The following is a 14,657-nucleotide window of genomic DNA, read 5'->3' as shown; positions in this document are numbered from 1 at the left end:
CTCAATATTCCTATATGCCTTTTTATAGAATAAAATTAAGCACTCTCAGTAAACACTTTGAAAATATTATTGATAGTTACATATTTTAAATTAATTGTTTTTGAAAATACAAAGTGCTGAATCATGATTTTAATTTTAAATTATACGAATATCTTGATTATTACTCTTTGGCCCTTGAGCCTTATTCACTATCACACATGATGGAGATAGAGGTAGTATAAATCCATAGAGATCACCTATTTGAAATTCACTTGGGAGTGGGAGAAATTGACATCCTTGTTAGATATCGGTCAGTCCGTGGGCCAACAAATAGTGATTGAGCTCTTCCTACCTGCCCAACACTACCGCTACAGTGTATTAGTTTGCTTTGCTGCATAACAAACCACCCTAAAACTTAGAAGCTAAAAACAGCAACTGTTTATTTAGCTCACAATTCTGTGGGTTGGCAAACTGGACTGAGCTCATCAGGGATCATTCACGTGACTTCAGTCAGCTGGCAGTCAATGATCTCAATCGCTTGTCTGGTGGTTGGCTTCCTGTTGGCAGGGGCAGCCTAGATAGTTGGGCCATGTCTTTCATTCTCTGGAAGGCCAGCCTGGGATTATTCACATGGTGGTGGTCACAGCAAGAATGGAAGCTTCAAGGCCTCTTGATGTCTAGGCTTGGAACTTGCACAGGCTCATGTTTGCCACAGTCTGTTGGCCAAAGCAGGATACAGAGCCAGCCCAGGTCCGGGAGATGTGAACATAGACTCCACCCTTGAGGAGAGGAGCTGCAAATATTGTGGCCATTTTTATAATCCACCACATAGTGTGAAGACCATAATCAGATGGTCAGTCCATTATGTAACTTTCAGCCTGGTTGCCACAGTAGAAGTTTGTCCCTTGAACATTTTCTGAAGATTTGTTGTTGTTACCTTGAGGGCCTGAGCAAGCAAATGAAGTTATCTTATTATCTCTAATTTTAAAACACTGGTAAAGGCCTCTGCATGTGAATAGGTTCATCATTAACACACATTTCTTATTTCACACCTGTAACATATTCTGTCCTACCTGGAGATAAGGAAAGACAAGGAGGTCTCCTCTCCTTCTGTGGCCCAGTGGTTCTCAACACTGACTGCACGTTAGAATCACCTGGGATTTTTAAAAGTACAAATCCGCAGACCCAACCCCAGATCAATTATATTAGAATCAGGGCAGTGGAATTTTGGCATTGGTATATTTTTATAAGCTCCACTGGTGATTCTAAAGTGTGGCCAAGGTTGAGAACCATGCTTCTGTTCAGATTTCTGTCAGAAGGTAGAACACCGCCCCCCCCCCACAACCACATATACCAGCTTTCACCCCTTCATTTGCTCTGAGACAAAACTATCTCCAACCTCTATGCCCCAGACTAAAAGTGGCGAAAGGGAGTGGGCCTTAGAGAAGACTCTAGAACACAGCTGGTATTGACTGGGGTGTCATCTACCTGTTGGGAGTATCACTTTGTTGGAAAAAGAAGTTCTCAGAAAAGATTCTAGTTGCCATCTTCCTTTGCTTTGAAATAGGTTCTTCTTCCTATCAAATGATGAGCTGCTGGAGATCTTGTCAGAGACCAAAGACCCCCTCCGAGTGCAGCCCCACCTGAAGAAGTGCTTTGAGGGAATTGCCAAGCTGGAGTTTACAGACAGACTGGAGATTGTGGGCATGATCAGCTCAGAAAAAGAAACTGTTCCGTTCAAACAGAAAATCTATCCAACTCAAGCCAAAGTAACTCCCCTTAACCATTTTTGGTTCTTTTCTCCATAACAGAGCCAAACAGAGGGAGAGAAAACAGAAAGCATATTGATTAAGCATTTGGACTCTCTAGTTCCAGACTGTCTGGGTGTGTGACACCTGTGTTCCACAACTTAATGACTTTGTGACTTTGGGAAGTTACTTGGTCTTTCCAAGTCTCAGTTTGCCCATCTCTAAGATGGGGGGTTCTACTGAAATCCGTGTGACACACTATATTTGTGGAAGGATTTCAACCAAACTTGACATGAAGGCAGTAGCAGGAATCAGATCCAAACAACCGATGCTGCTTAGATCTCCACAAGCAGAGCCCATTAAAAGTGATCTGCTCAGACAGACAGCTTGCTGGGGCAGGCGTTTTTAAAGGTCAATAAGGCACCATGGAAGTGATGCCATTTACCTCAGATTTTCATACATGTTTCCTTACATAGTGAGTGAAATGTAAATTACTTCCACTCCTGCCGAACGTGACAGCACCCCTGAGCAGTAATAGACAAGCACTCTTGACCTCCTTTGTCAACTATTTTTATGACCCAGACCTATATTGCAACGGGCAGGAGTCACGTCACCAAACCAGACACAAGCTAGCTCGTGGGCACCTGAAGTCAAGAGCTACAGTTACCTGAAATTTTAAAACTGAATAATTTTCTGCACATTCGAATTACCTGTAGAGGTTTAAAAAAAATCCAAATACCTGGGTTGCATCCCATACCAATTAAATCAGAATGTCTGGGAGTGGCAGTCAGGCATCTGTATTTTTTAAAGATCTCCAGATAGTTCTAATGCACAGCCAAGTTTGGGAACCACTGCAATAATGCATGAATTAGAACTGTTCATTAGAAATGAGCAATTTATTTTATGAACTGAAACATAAATGTGTCATTTGCCTCCTGAGAAGTTGTCTGCTTCAGAAAATGACATGAAAAAAACGCATGTTAAAAATCTCCCAGCGCCCCTTTGACAAGACAGTCACTTCCTAGACTACAGTTAATAAATGTAAAGCAAATAGTTAAAGAATATTGGCTTGGAGGGATATCAGACTTTTGGCCTTCCTCCAGCCCTGTCCAGAGAAAGCTGGCTCTGCCCATGGTGCCTCCCTCTGGGCTTGGCTAACTATTGCTGCTTCTCTGTCTGTCTCACCCTCCAGGGCATGGTGGAAAAGTGGCTCCAGCAGGTGGAGCAGATGATGCTTGCCAGTATGCGGAAAGTTATTAGACTTGGGATTGAAGCGTATGTCGAGGTAAACGAGAATCAGAGAAGACATGCCAGGGTGTTGGTACAAGAATAAGAATTTTGGGGAGAAGTTTAAATGGATCAGTTCTAACTGCCCCTCTGTCTTCTCCCAAAACCTACCCCTCTGTGCTTCTCTCTCCTTTCCTTGTAAATCTTGGGGCATATACACGTTTCTGAATATGAAATATTCGCAGTTAGAAGCAGATGACACACGCATAGCCAGTTAAGCCAGAACACTCTGGTTGCTGTGGGCCAGCCCTTCCTGTGAAATCAATTGATGGTAGGAGGTCTATTTAGAGAACCCCTTCCAATTAAGCATTCCCCTCCTGGGTTTTTCCTTTACATTACACATGACCTGAATGACACAACTCTCAAAGCTTTGGGGGTTTGGGGGACAGGTATGACAGAAGGCCTAAGAGAAAAGAACCTGTGGAAATCACTCTTTAGCCAGCTCCTAGCAAGGTTAATGTTGGCAGACTAGATCTTTACTCTCCTCTACTTTAGGTGCCTTTTCTTCTCACTTTCAGGCCCCATCCCCATATCTAGGACCCCTTCCATCAAACAAGAGAACATTCAATTAACACCTTCCCATTAAAGTATGAGGTCAATAAAACATCAAGGAATCAGTGCCATTTAACTCAGATTTTCAAACATGTGGGCTTACATAATGAGTAAAATGTAAATTACTTCCATTCCTGCTGAACGTGACAGCACCCTCAAGTAGTAGTAAATGAGCACTCTTGGCCTCCATTGTTGACCGTTTTTTGCCACCCATACACATAAGTTGCAACAGCCAGGAGTCACGTGGACAAACCAGACACCAGCTAGCTCATAGGTGCCCAAAGTCAACAACTACAGTTACCCGACCCTGAGATTCCCTCTCAGTAGTATTCACATTGTAAATGAAAGGCCAATCTTTTGTCCAATTATATATCTTAAATCAAAAACTATATTAAAGAAAAACAGCTACCTATATGAAATTATTTCATGCAATTGTGTCTATAGTAAGAGTCAGCAAACTTTTTCTATAAAGGGTCCCATAGTAAACGTTTTCAGCTCTGCAGGCCACACCTGTCACAGTTATTTATCTTGGCCTTTGTAGTGTAAAGGTAACCATGGATGATATGTAAACAGTGATGATGGCTGTGTTGCAATGCAACTTTGTTTACAAAAACATGCCCTTGGGCCATAATTTGGCAGATCTGTGGTTGAAAAAACAAGTTAGGGGCAGGGTATGGCTAAGAAAATTGTGGCCCAGCACTGCAATATTATGTAGCCATCAAAAAGAGTAATTATGAATTCTCTCTGAACACCACCTTGATTATAACTATGTAAAATTCTTCATAAAACTCAGCGAGGAAGACATTAATCATCAGTAAGCCCAGACGTGTCAAGCCTAGTAGCCTCTGAGGGTGGGGAAGGGTTTTGTTTTTGTTGAGGGGCTGAGGTGGTGGGGGATGTTTTTAAGAAGTTAGTTTCAATCACACAAGATGAACTGACCCTGCACCATGCCTCACTGCACTTTCCCAGGTCCCTCGTAATCAGTGGGTCTTGCAGTGGCCTGGCCAGGTGGTTATCTGTGTCTCCTCCATCTTTTGGACCCAGGAGGTGTCCCAAGCCCTGGTAGAAAAGACCCTACCGGTAAGTGAGCCTGTCATGAAGCTTGTAGAGGAGATTCAAGCTTGAGTAGGATTTAGTTACATATAATTAGAATAGCCATGTTTTCTAAACAAACAAAAAGAATCATGACATCCAACCCATGTCATCACAAAATCCAGGGTTCTCATGGGGACAGTGGGAAGGAGAACTTGGAATTGGGACTGTTCTGAGGTTCTGTAGTGTAAGACCTCTCACAGTCCTTCCCCAGCAGAAACTCTTGGCTGTAGGATTCTGTTTTATCAGCCTTAGCTTCCAGGGGTCAGCCTGGCAGAATTTCCACCAATTGGAATTTCCACCCCTTGTCTTCTTCCTTGGCTAAGAGAACATCTGGTCCTGTTTTCCTCTCCTCCTCCTCCAATGTTACCCACTTCTCCCACCTCCAGTCCAGCACAAACCCACCTTCAGCTCTTCCTTCAGATTTCTCTCGAGACCAGGTGTGCTCAAGTCCTGCTTGTCCTCAGATCCGGACACACATTCTTCCAGTTAACTCGTGCCATTGAGAGTTCAAGATCTGGATGGACTTGGGTTCAAATCCTGATAGCTTCATTTGTTAGCTGTGTGACCATGGGCTAGTTACTTAACCTGAGTCTTGGTCTTCTTGTCTATAAAATGCAAGAATTGTAGCACCACATTATAGCTCTGTGGGAGGGTTAAGTGAGATGCTGGTAAATTTTTCAGTACTTAGATCCTAGGCTGTAAGCCCCACAGGGCAGAGGCCATGTCTGTGTTGCTCACTGTTATATCTCCAAGAGTGATTGCAGTGCTGAGCACATAGTAGGTGCTCATTAAATATTTATTGAACAAATGAAGAGTAACTCCATCCCCAACCTCTTTACCATGGTATAATTTCCCATGATTAGCTCATCAGACCTTCTGTTATTCCCCCTATAGATGATTGGCTGGGGACCAGAATATATTTTAATTTACTATATTTTGCTTTATACGTTAAAATTAGAACATTAGTATTTGACCAAGGTTGAAATTTATACAGATTTCATGTTGATAATTCCTAAAAGTGTATTGCACTTTACACTTGCAAACTATATCATTTCAAACTTTGGAAACACTGAAAAATTCTGACTTTTGTGACTGCATCTCTGTGCCCAGTTTTCCTACCCATAAAAGAGGAGACTGCTTCCACTCACACACCCAAGCCCTGGAGTGTATGCATTCTGAATGATGTTCCTCGGCATCCTAAAGGAAGGAATGTAGGACAGGATCACCATCCATCCATCCATCCATCCATGTTTATTTAACAAATGTTTGTTTGGCATCTGTGTTTGGCTGTGCTGGGACTCTGCTACTAAACAAAGGGAATTAGAAGTGAATGAGAGTGACATGGTCCCCATCCTTATGGATTTGCAGTCTAGATGGGGAGAGAAAAAAATATCTTTTATAGAACTGTAGTAAGGGAAGTATAGGGATCCAGGAAGCATAGGGAGGAAGGAGAGAACTAAGAGAGGGGTTAGGATTGGGAAAGATTTCTCAGAAAAGTGGTGTCTAAGAGGAGACATAAAATATGAATAGGGATTAGCCAAGCAAAGAATAGGAGGAAGGATGTTCCAGAGAGGGAGACTAGAATATGCAGAAGTCTGAAGATGAGAAGCATAGTGCACTCTAGCAACTGAAGGCACTTTCATCCAGAAGGCTGTGGAATGAACATGGTTAAGAGAGATGTGGGGAACAGCCCCATCACTAAGGGCTTAAGAGACAAACTGAGGGCAGTGGGGAGGCATTCAAAAGGCTTTTTTTTGTTTTTTGCTTTATGTCAGGGACTTTATTGTTAGTAACAAAAACAACCACCAGCATTTACTGGATTCTTTCTTCACGTTGTGCCAAGTGTTTTACATACAGTATCTCATCTAATCCTCAAAACAGCTTAAGAGGTAGCTGTCATTATTTAGATCTGATAGAACAGGAGACTGAGACTAAGAGGGTTAAAATCATTGCCCAGAACCACATAGCTAGCAAGTGGGGAAGGTGAGATTTGAACCTAGGGTGGTCTCACTTGTTTTCCTTTTTTAAATTCATTTTTATTTTTTAACTCTTTTTGTTGAAATAATGTCAGACTTACAAGTAATGTTACAAAAATAATACAGAGAATTCCCATACACCTTTCATTCAGATTCCCCAATATTAACATCTTACCTAACCACAGTGTAATTATCCAAATCAGAAAACTAACATTGATGCAAGATACAATATTATTATCTAATCTATAGACCTTTTAAATTGGCTCATCTAAGTTTAGCCAGTTGCCCCACTAATGTCTTTTTGTCTGGTCCAAGATCTAATTCGGGATTACATGTTTACATGCATTCAGTTTTCACATATCCTGTGTCTCCTTTAATTTGAAAAAGTTTCAGATTTTTTTTTAAAAATTCTGATTTACTTTATAATTTATACACAGTAAAATTCACCCTCTTTAGTGTACAGTTCTGGGTTTGGACAAACACATACATATGTGTAGCCACCATCACAATCAGGATATAGAACAGTTCCACACCCTCCAAAATTCCCTCCTGCCCTTTGTAGTTATCCCCTTGCCTTACGCCAAGCCTCTGGCAGCTACCATTCTGTTTTCTATCCCTGTAGTTTTGTTTTTTCCACAATATCATAAAATTCGAATCTTACAGTATCTAGCCTTTCAAATTTGGCTTCTTTCAGTTAGTGCAATGCATTTGAAATTCATCCAGAGGCTAATGCCTGGAGGTCAGGGAAGGGAGCTGGAGGGATGACATCCAGGAGTCTGCCATGGGCCATGGGGTGGTGGATGGTGCCATTTCCCAAGAAGGGATTACCAGAGGAGAATCCAATTTAACCAGTTGTCCCCTCCTATGCCCCTGCCAGGATTTTCTGAAAAAGAGCAATGATCAGATTGCAGAGATTGTCCAGCTGGTACGAGGGAAGCTGAGCAGCGGGGCTCGACTCACCCTCGGGGCCCTCACAGTCATTGATGTCCATGGTAAGCAAGGAGACTCCCTGGCAATACTGACTGTCCAGGAATAGCAGCCGGGCTCGCCAGTCTCCCTTCTCCCAGGTAGAGTGATTTAGGGTCTCTCTTCCCATTAGGGAGATACTTCTCCAACTGAGAGTAAGCTTGGGGAGGAAGGAGATAAGCCAATGCCTCTGAGTATTTCCACCTTATATTTTCCCCACCACCCCCAACTTTTTTCCAGGAACCCTCCAAGCAGGGCTCTTACTGAGACACTGATGACCAAGACCATTTCTGAGATTCACCAAGTTGGAGTGATTTTTTTGCACTGATCATAGCTAATATTTTTGAATACTCACCAGGTGCCAAACTTTGTACTCAGTGCTTGACATACGTTATCTCATTTTTATATGCGTTTCACAGATTGAGAACCAGAGGCTTAGAGGGGTGTATAACTTGCTGAGAGGTAGTACACAGAGAATAAGTAGCAGAGGCTCTTTTGTAATTTGAACCTAGGTCTGTCTGATCCCAAACCCAAGAGACTGAAAATGGGCGGTGACTCAGGGAGGGAGTGGGTGAGAGATGATGCCTTCCAGCTCTTCATGAAAAAAAAAAAAGAAGAGGAAGAGGAAGAACTGGAGTCTTTATATAAAACAAACCACCCCCACACCCTCACTCCATTATTACCAAGGAAACTAGGGCTGGACCAGGCTGGTTGCTTGGGAACAGTGTCTTTCCTCCTCACACACCCAGCATCCTACTGGCATTTCATGGCATCTTGTTCTCCTTAAGGTGGATGCGCATTTCAATCTGATTTCATTTAGATAGACTAGCATAAAATCAGGGAGAGAGAAGGGAGAATGTGATCTTCAGCTGGCCACATACCCACTCCAGGCAGGAGTAATAATAAGTGCAGATGTTACTGCTCCGTGTACCCCAGAGTAGTTGGGTTCACACACACACACACACTCATGCATCGACACATGCACACACACACTGTATAGCAAAGGCATCTCCAACTCAGTCCTTTGAGATTCACCTTCTTCTTGGGTCTCTCACGCAGACCCCTCCTCCTGCTGCCGCTCTGGGTTCTCTCAAGAACCTTTGGGGAATTAAATTCCTTGGGAAGGATGGAAGAGCTATTGGTGTAATCTTCTTCAAGGGCTCTTCTCTGCAGGGTTTTGGATTTTACTGTAATAAAGATTTCTTTCACGCAGAGGCAATGGACTTACGGAAGTGTCCCTTGGCAAAATTATGCTTTTGGGATCCTAATTTCAAGCTGCTGAGGTAGTTCTGAGATCTTAATAGCTCTCTCCCTGAGTTACCTAAAAAATAATAATTCTTGTAAATCTTTGCCCACTCTTCAACTTCAGGGCTCCTGTCACTGTGAGAAAATTAAATTAGGTTCATAATTCTATGAGAAAACCCAGAGCTATATCTCTCAGCTGGTTTCTCAGGCTCCCAGATGGAAAGAATACAACCAACCATGGATTCATGGGACCCCTTCCCTTGCCAGTTCCATCAGGCCAAGCTGATTATATTCTCCTAGGATAGCCTAGGCCTTGGAACAGAGCCCAAAGGGTTATGTTGGGGTTATGGCAACATTTGGGGTAACTACATATTGCAAAACCCTCTAGTCAATCCCCCAAGAATTTGGGAATAATAACAGTAGCTAATACTTATATAATGTTTTTATATGTCAGGCACAGTTCTATCTGTCTATCTATCTGTGTATATGGATATCTATATAGATCTTATATATGTGTATATGTATATGTGTATATATATTTGTATATGTACATTTAATCCTCATAGTAACCCAATAAGGTAGGTACTATGTTATCCTCGTTTTGTAGATTATGCAGCTGAAGGACAGAAAGATTGAGTAACTTGCCTGAAGTCACACAGCTAGTTAATGGCAGAACCAGAATTTGGATCCAGGCAGTTCGATTTCAGAGTTTGCACTTTTAATGCCTCTCCGGTACTGCCTGAGAGCAGACAATGCAAGTAGATTCTCTGCCTGGCTCCTTGGGAGAAGCAAAGACCAGCTTCTGAAAGATATGGCTGCCTGCAAGTTGGGGGTGGTCAAGGAGGGTAGTTAAACCTAAAATTGTTTGGAGAGTGAGAGGTGGCCTTCTGACATCCTCAGACCTCTTCTCTGGAGGCTGTGGAGATGGGAGGATGCATGGGTGTGTTTGTGTGTGTGTGTCCCAACAGCTCGTGATGTGGTGGCCAAGTTATCTGCGGACGGTGTCTGTGATCTGAATGATTTCCAGTGGATCTCCCAGCTGCGCTACTACTGGGAGGCAAAGGATGTGCAGGTGCAGATGATTACTACACAAGCCTTGTATGGCTATGAGTACCTGGGAAACTCCCCCCGGCTGGTGATTACGCCCCTCACTGACCGCTGCTACAGGTAAACTCCAGGGCTCCCCCAGACCTGATGGGTGAATAGAGAACTCCAGAAGGAAAACCCCCTGGGGAAGAAGATAGGTGCATCTTGAGTTGGCTGCCTTTACCCTCTTCATTTCAAATTCTCAGATTTTAGAATTGCCCTTAGTCACCATGGTCCTACAGATGGGCATGGAAACTAGGCCTTAGGCAAGAAATGAGAACGCAGTAGGAGTCCTAATGCAAATTAATGCAGTCAAGCCAGCAAGCAGAACATTGTTGCCTGTCATTGAAAATGGCACGGTACTTAGAAAGCTCTCCAACGGCAGGAATCAAGATGGTGCCTGGAAATCCCAGGCCAAGAGAGAGAAAAGGGGCCAGGTGAGGGAGCCTGGTGACAGACTCAGACAAGGAGTCTGGAAACTCTGCCAGCCAGTCTGATGGATAGATACAGTCGTTCTGTACTCAGCAAAGTACTCTGTCACTTTCCTTGAAATTCATAACATTAAAAATCTGAACATTGTGAACTTGTCAATTTTGTGATGTTTAGATTTTCTTTGACTTTATATATTCTTTACAGTGGAATATTTTTTCAATTGTGAAGATAATACTTGAGTATTTCTCCTTCCAAAGACCTCAATCACTTGTTTTCTATGTTCTGTGATTGCTGTTCACTTATTCATTTATTCCTCTCATTATTCAACAACCGTTTCTTAAACTTTCCTGTGCGCCATGCATGACCTCCAGGAACCCTCAATCTAATGGGGTGGGGGAGGTGACATACTCAGATGATTACAAGATAATATGTTAACTGAAATTAAAGAGGCTCATACAAGGGCCTGTGGAACCACAGTTAACACGTCATTCATTTCCAACATTTATCTTGCCCCTGCCACATGCCAGGCACTATATTAGTTTGCTGGGAATATGGAACTGAATCAAATACGGATCCTGAACTCAAGAGTTCTTAATCTAGTGAGAGATTTTATTTTCACCATTCCATTAGCATTGGTGATCTTTGGAATGTAGAGTTTATGAGGATTTTTACTTTCATTTGATTCATTTATGTGTATATATATTCATTTATTCAGTCAGTCATTCATTCAAAGCAATGCTTATGAGTGCCACCCATGCACCAGGCACTGTGCCAGGCTCTGAGTTTACAATGCTGAGTAAAACAGAATTTTTTTTACAGTGATGCTGTGTTGGTATATAATCAGGGAAAAATTTTCGACTATTTGTATGAATCAAAATAAAATAAACCAAAAGCCAGTTTCTTTCCCGTGTCTTCAGACTCAGGCGCTGAGTTTTTATTTTCTCCCCCATAGGACACTGATGGGGGCTTTGAAGTTAAACCTTGGGGGAGCTCCGGAGGGTCCAGCTGGGACAGGCAAGACAGAAACCACCAAAGATCTGGCCAAAGCTTTGGCCAAGCAGGTAGGGAAATGCTGTCCATCCTTATCCTCTCCTCCACCCCTCTCTGGACCCCTGTCCAGGGAAGTTGGCATGAAGTTCAAGAAGGTTTAGTGTAACAGGCAGAGTGGGGCCCCAGCTCCTTCAGTGAACAGGAAACGAGGAGCCCCACCCCTGTTTCACAGTGCAGAGTAATCCGGATATGAGGGAACCCATCCTGAATGGTGCCCACATCCTCCCTCTCTCTAGTGTGTGGTCTTCAACTGCTCGGATGGTCTGGATTACAAAGCCATGGGAAAGTTCTTCAAGGGGCTGGCCCAGGCTGGAGCATGGGCCTGCTTTGATGAGTTCAACCGGATTGAGGTAACCTTGCTACTAGGCCACAGAACAGAGGGTTAGGCATGCAGGGGCCTTTTTCTGGGCTCGCAGCTCCCCAATGACAGGGTCTTATCTTTCTTCTACAGCCTCTTGCAAAGAGTATGTACTCAATGAACTAAACAAAAATTTCCCCAAGGAGACAAAATGCATATTTTGTACACATATACACCCTCATCATATTCACTTATTCAATTGCTCATTCAAAAATTTATTGAGCAGCAGTTACATTCAGATACTCTTCATATGTTCATGATACAAAGATGAGTAAGAAATGTTTTTGCCTTCTAAACTGTTACAGTCTAGTAAAGGGAAACAGATAGAATATGACAGAAATCCATGGTAGTGGTACAAAAGATGCTTCACAAAAGAGAACATGATTAATTCTATTTGGGTGGGAAATTTAGGTCAGGAAATGTAAATGTGCAATTTGAACCAATAAACACTGTTGGGATACCTACTACAGGTCAAGCATTATGGTAGGTGCTGGAACAAAGACAAAATACTATGGAAAATACACACACACACATGCATGCACCAATTTTCTTTTTCTTTACCAAAACCGTAAGTTGTGCTCCTAATTTTGAAGGTGAAGGTCTGGTTCTCAGGTTATTGTGTTTCTTTCTTTGCTAAGTGCAAGAGACTCTGGTAGCATGGGGTGAGTGGCTGACAGAAACAGGAACCCACATCAGCCATCCATTCTCACCCCAGGTGGAAGTGCTGTCTGTGGTAGCTCAGCAGATTCTCAGCATTCAACAAGCCATTATCCGGAAGCTAAAGATGTTCATCTTTGAAGGCACCGAGCTCTCTCTGAACCCAACCTGTGCTGTCTTCATCACCATGAACCCTGGGTATGCTGGCAGGGCTGAGCTGCCAGATAATCTCAAGGTAAACAGCAGAGTGTATAAATGCTGGGTGTGCTTTGTGGTATAGAAACCTCTGAAAGCACCCAAAGGTCTCACAGAGAAACCCAGTAATGGGACCAGGTGACATTTTTCAGCTGTGAGAAGTAATAGTGGAGTCTCAATGGTGGTAAGATAGTACTTGGCCCCAGAACACAACCACTTTCCCAACAAAGTCTCTTAGGGGAGGGGTCATGTATGCATAGTAACCAGTGACAAATAGGAAGCAGTGCACACTAGAACAAGAGTCATTGTTTCTATTGTCCACAGGGGTCAGACAGTAATGTAAATGAGAGATCTGCACATTAGACCTGCACAAGCAACTTTGATGAGACAGTGTGGTATACTAGAAAGCACTAGGTTTTAATATCAGGAAGCCTGGGTTCTATTCCTGGCTCTACCTCTAACTAACTGTATGACTTGGGCAAGTCACTTCTCCTGTAAGATCTAAGGCAGTATAGCAACAGCTGATGTTTATTGAGCACTGACTATGTGCCACACATTTTTCTAAGTACTTCACTTAGATGATATCATTTGTTCTCATGATAACTATGAAGAGGGCACAGTGTTAGCCCATTTTGAGATGAAAGACCTGAGGTCTAGAAGGGTCACATAACTTGCTCACAGCTAGTAGGTAGCAGAACAAGGGCTCAAATCAAGATCTGACTTCAGAATTCTTCTGATACATAATAATCCTGCATTCCTAAATGACTTCTGCTGTCCATATTGAACACTGGAAAGCTCCAGTAGTTGAGTGATGCTTATTTGGCATAGGAGAATGAGGTGTTGTTAGGATACCTGCTCCTAAGGCCTTCCTCACAATCTTGGAAGGACCCAGTATGACAACATGTACCTGGACAGGGCCAGTGGGGAGGTTAGTGGAACAGTGGATCTGTCCAATGAAGATGAACCCTCTGCACTGACTTGTCCTCCAGCCCTCCTTTCCTTGATTGTCACTGGAGTGGCCTGAATGATCATGCTACTTCTCTGCCTCTGTAGATGTGCCTTCCCGCAGTGTTCTTGGTATGTGTTTAGGTTCTGAATGGCTGTTTCTTTTCCAGGCCTTGTTTCGGACAGTGGCCATGATGGTGCCAGATTATGCCCTCATTGGAGAAATCTCCCTCTACTCTATGGGGTTTCTGGATTCCAGAAGGTAGGTTACATTTGTTTTCTAAAGGCCCTGACAAAGTGGTTTTTTTGTGTGGTGGATTCAAGGTGGGCTGCCTATGGAAGAAAAGAGAGAAACGTGAGAAACAGGCTTCTGCTCACAAATTGATCTGAAAACACATAGCCCTGGTCTTGGTCTCGACCCCATCCCTGACTGGGAAGTGGCCCAGATTTCCAAGAAAGAGCCTCCTCTCTCTTTACACACACCTGGACTACTATGAAAGAATGCAGCCACTCATCTCCTCCCAAACCTTCACTCTAACACACACATACACATACTGACACATGCACACACAAACACACACACATTCCTAACTGGCTTAAGGCAAGACTGAAAAACAGGAAATTATTCCAAGATTGAACAGGAAAATTTAATATAATTTTGAATTAACATTGTTATCAATATAACGTTTATTTACTACAATCAACTGGGTTATCTCTCATTCAAGTCTTACCCAGTTTTCCAAGACACACATCAAAGTCTTCATCACACGCACCAAGAGTTATGAAATTCATTGTAAGATGGCTTTTACTGACCTATTCCAAATTTTACATTTGTCTTTTTACATTGTCTTGGCTGTAATTAATTGATTTTTTTTACTACGGATGTCTTCACAAGGCCATCAGTGTCTTTGTGGCCTGAGTGTCCTTGTTCTTAGTCCACAGGGCTGCAGATGTTCTCAACAGAATACGTCACCCTTCCTAGGCCAAGAGGCTGCCTCTGTCAAATGAGGTTTAATTTATTTTTTCTATAGGAGACCTGGATTACATTGATTTTCCCACTCAATTCATTTATTTATTCAACTGGCA

At 42.8% G+C, this 14,657-nt stretch overlaps 1 protein-coding gene and 1 long non-coding RNA gene across 5 annotated transcripts in view; one reads left to right on the top strand and one right to left on the bottom strand.

The window, feature by feature from the left end:
* Positions 1 to 14,657, top strand: part of DNAH3 (dynein axonemal heavy chain 3) — a 167,337-nt gene that overhangs the window by 73,452 nt on the left and 79,228 nt on the right. For all 4 annotated transcript variants that reach the window (XM_070232126.1, XM_070232124.1, XM_070232125.1 and 1 more), the window contains 9 exons: positions 1,547 to 1,748; positions 2,920 to 3,012; positions 4,536 to 4,646; positions 7,515 to 7,629; positions 9,817 to 10,015; positions 11,319 to 11,427; positions 11,653 to 11,766; positions 12,490 to 12,666; positions 13,742 to 13,833. In XM_070232126.1, coding sequence (XP_070088227.1) covers positions 1,547 to 1,748; positions 2,920 to 3,012; positions 4,536 to 4,646; positions 7,515 to 7,629; positions 9,817 to 10,015; positions 11,319 to 11,427; positions 11,653 to 11,766; positions 12,490 to 12,666; positions 13,742 to 13,833 — 1,212 coding nt within the window. The remainder of the gene's footprint in view (positions 1 to 1,546; positions 1,749 to 2,919; positions 3,013 to 4,535; positions 4,647 to 7,514; positions 7,630 to 9,816; positions 10,016 to 11,318; positions 11,428 to 11,652; positions 11,767 to 12,489; positions 12,667 to 13,741; positions 13,834 to 14,657) is intronic.
* On the bottom strand, positions 395 to 4,781 carry LOC138917164 (uncharacterized). The gene is made up of 2 exons (XR_011424769.1): positions 4,645 to 4,781; positions 395 to 925 (listed from the first exon to the last, which is right to left on the bottom strand). It is a non-coding gene; the product is annotated as an uncharacterized lncRNA (long non-coding RNA).

The sequence above is a fragment of the Equus caballus genome, chromosome 13, assembly GCF_041296265.1.
Source record: "Equus caballus isolate H_3958 breed thoroughbred chromosome 13, TB-T2T, whole genome shotgun sequence".
In the NCBI taxonomy this organism is placed as follows: domain Eukaryota; kingdom Metazoa; phylum Chordata; class Mammalia; order Perissodactyla; family Equidae; genus Equus; species Equus caballus.
The sequence above is the reverse complement of the archived record's forward strand: the minus strand, read 5'-3'. Positions and strand labels throughout refer to the sequence as shown.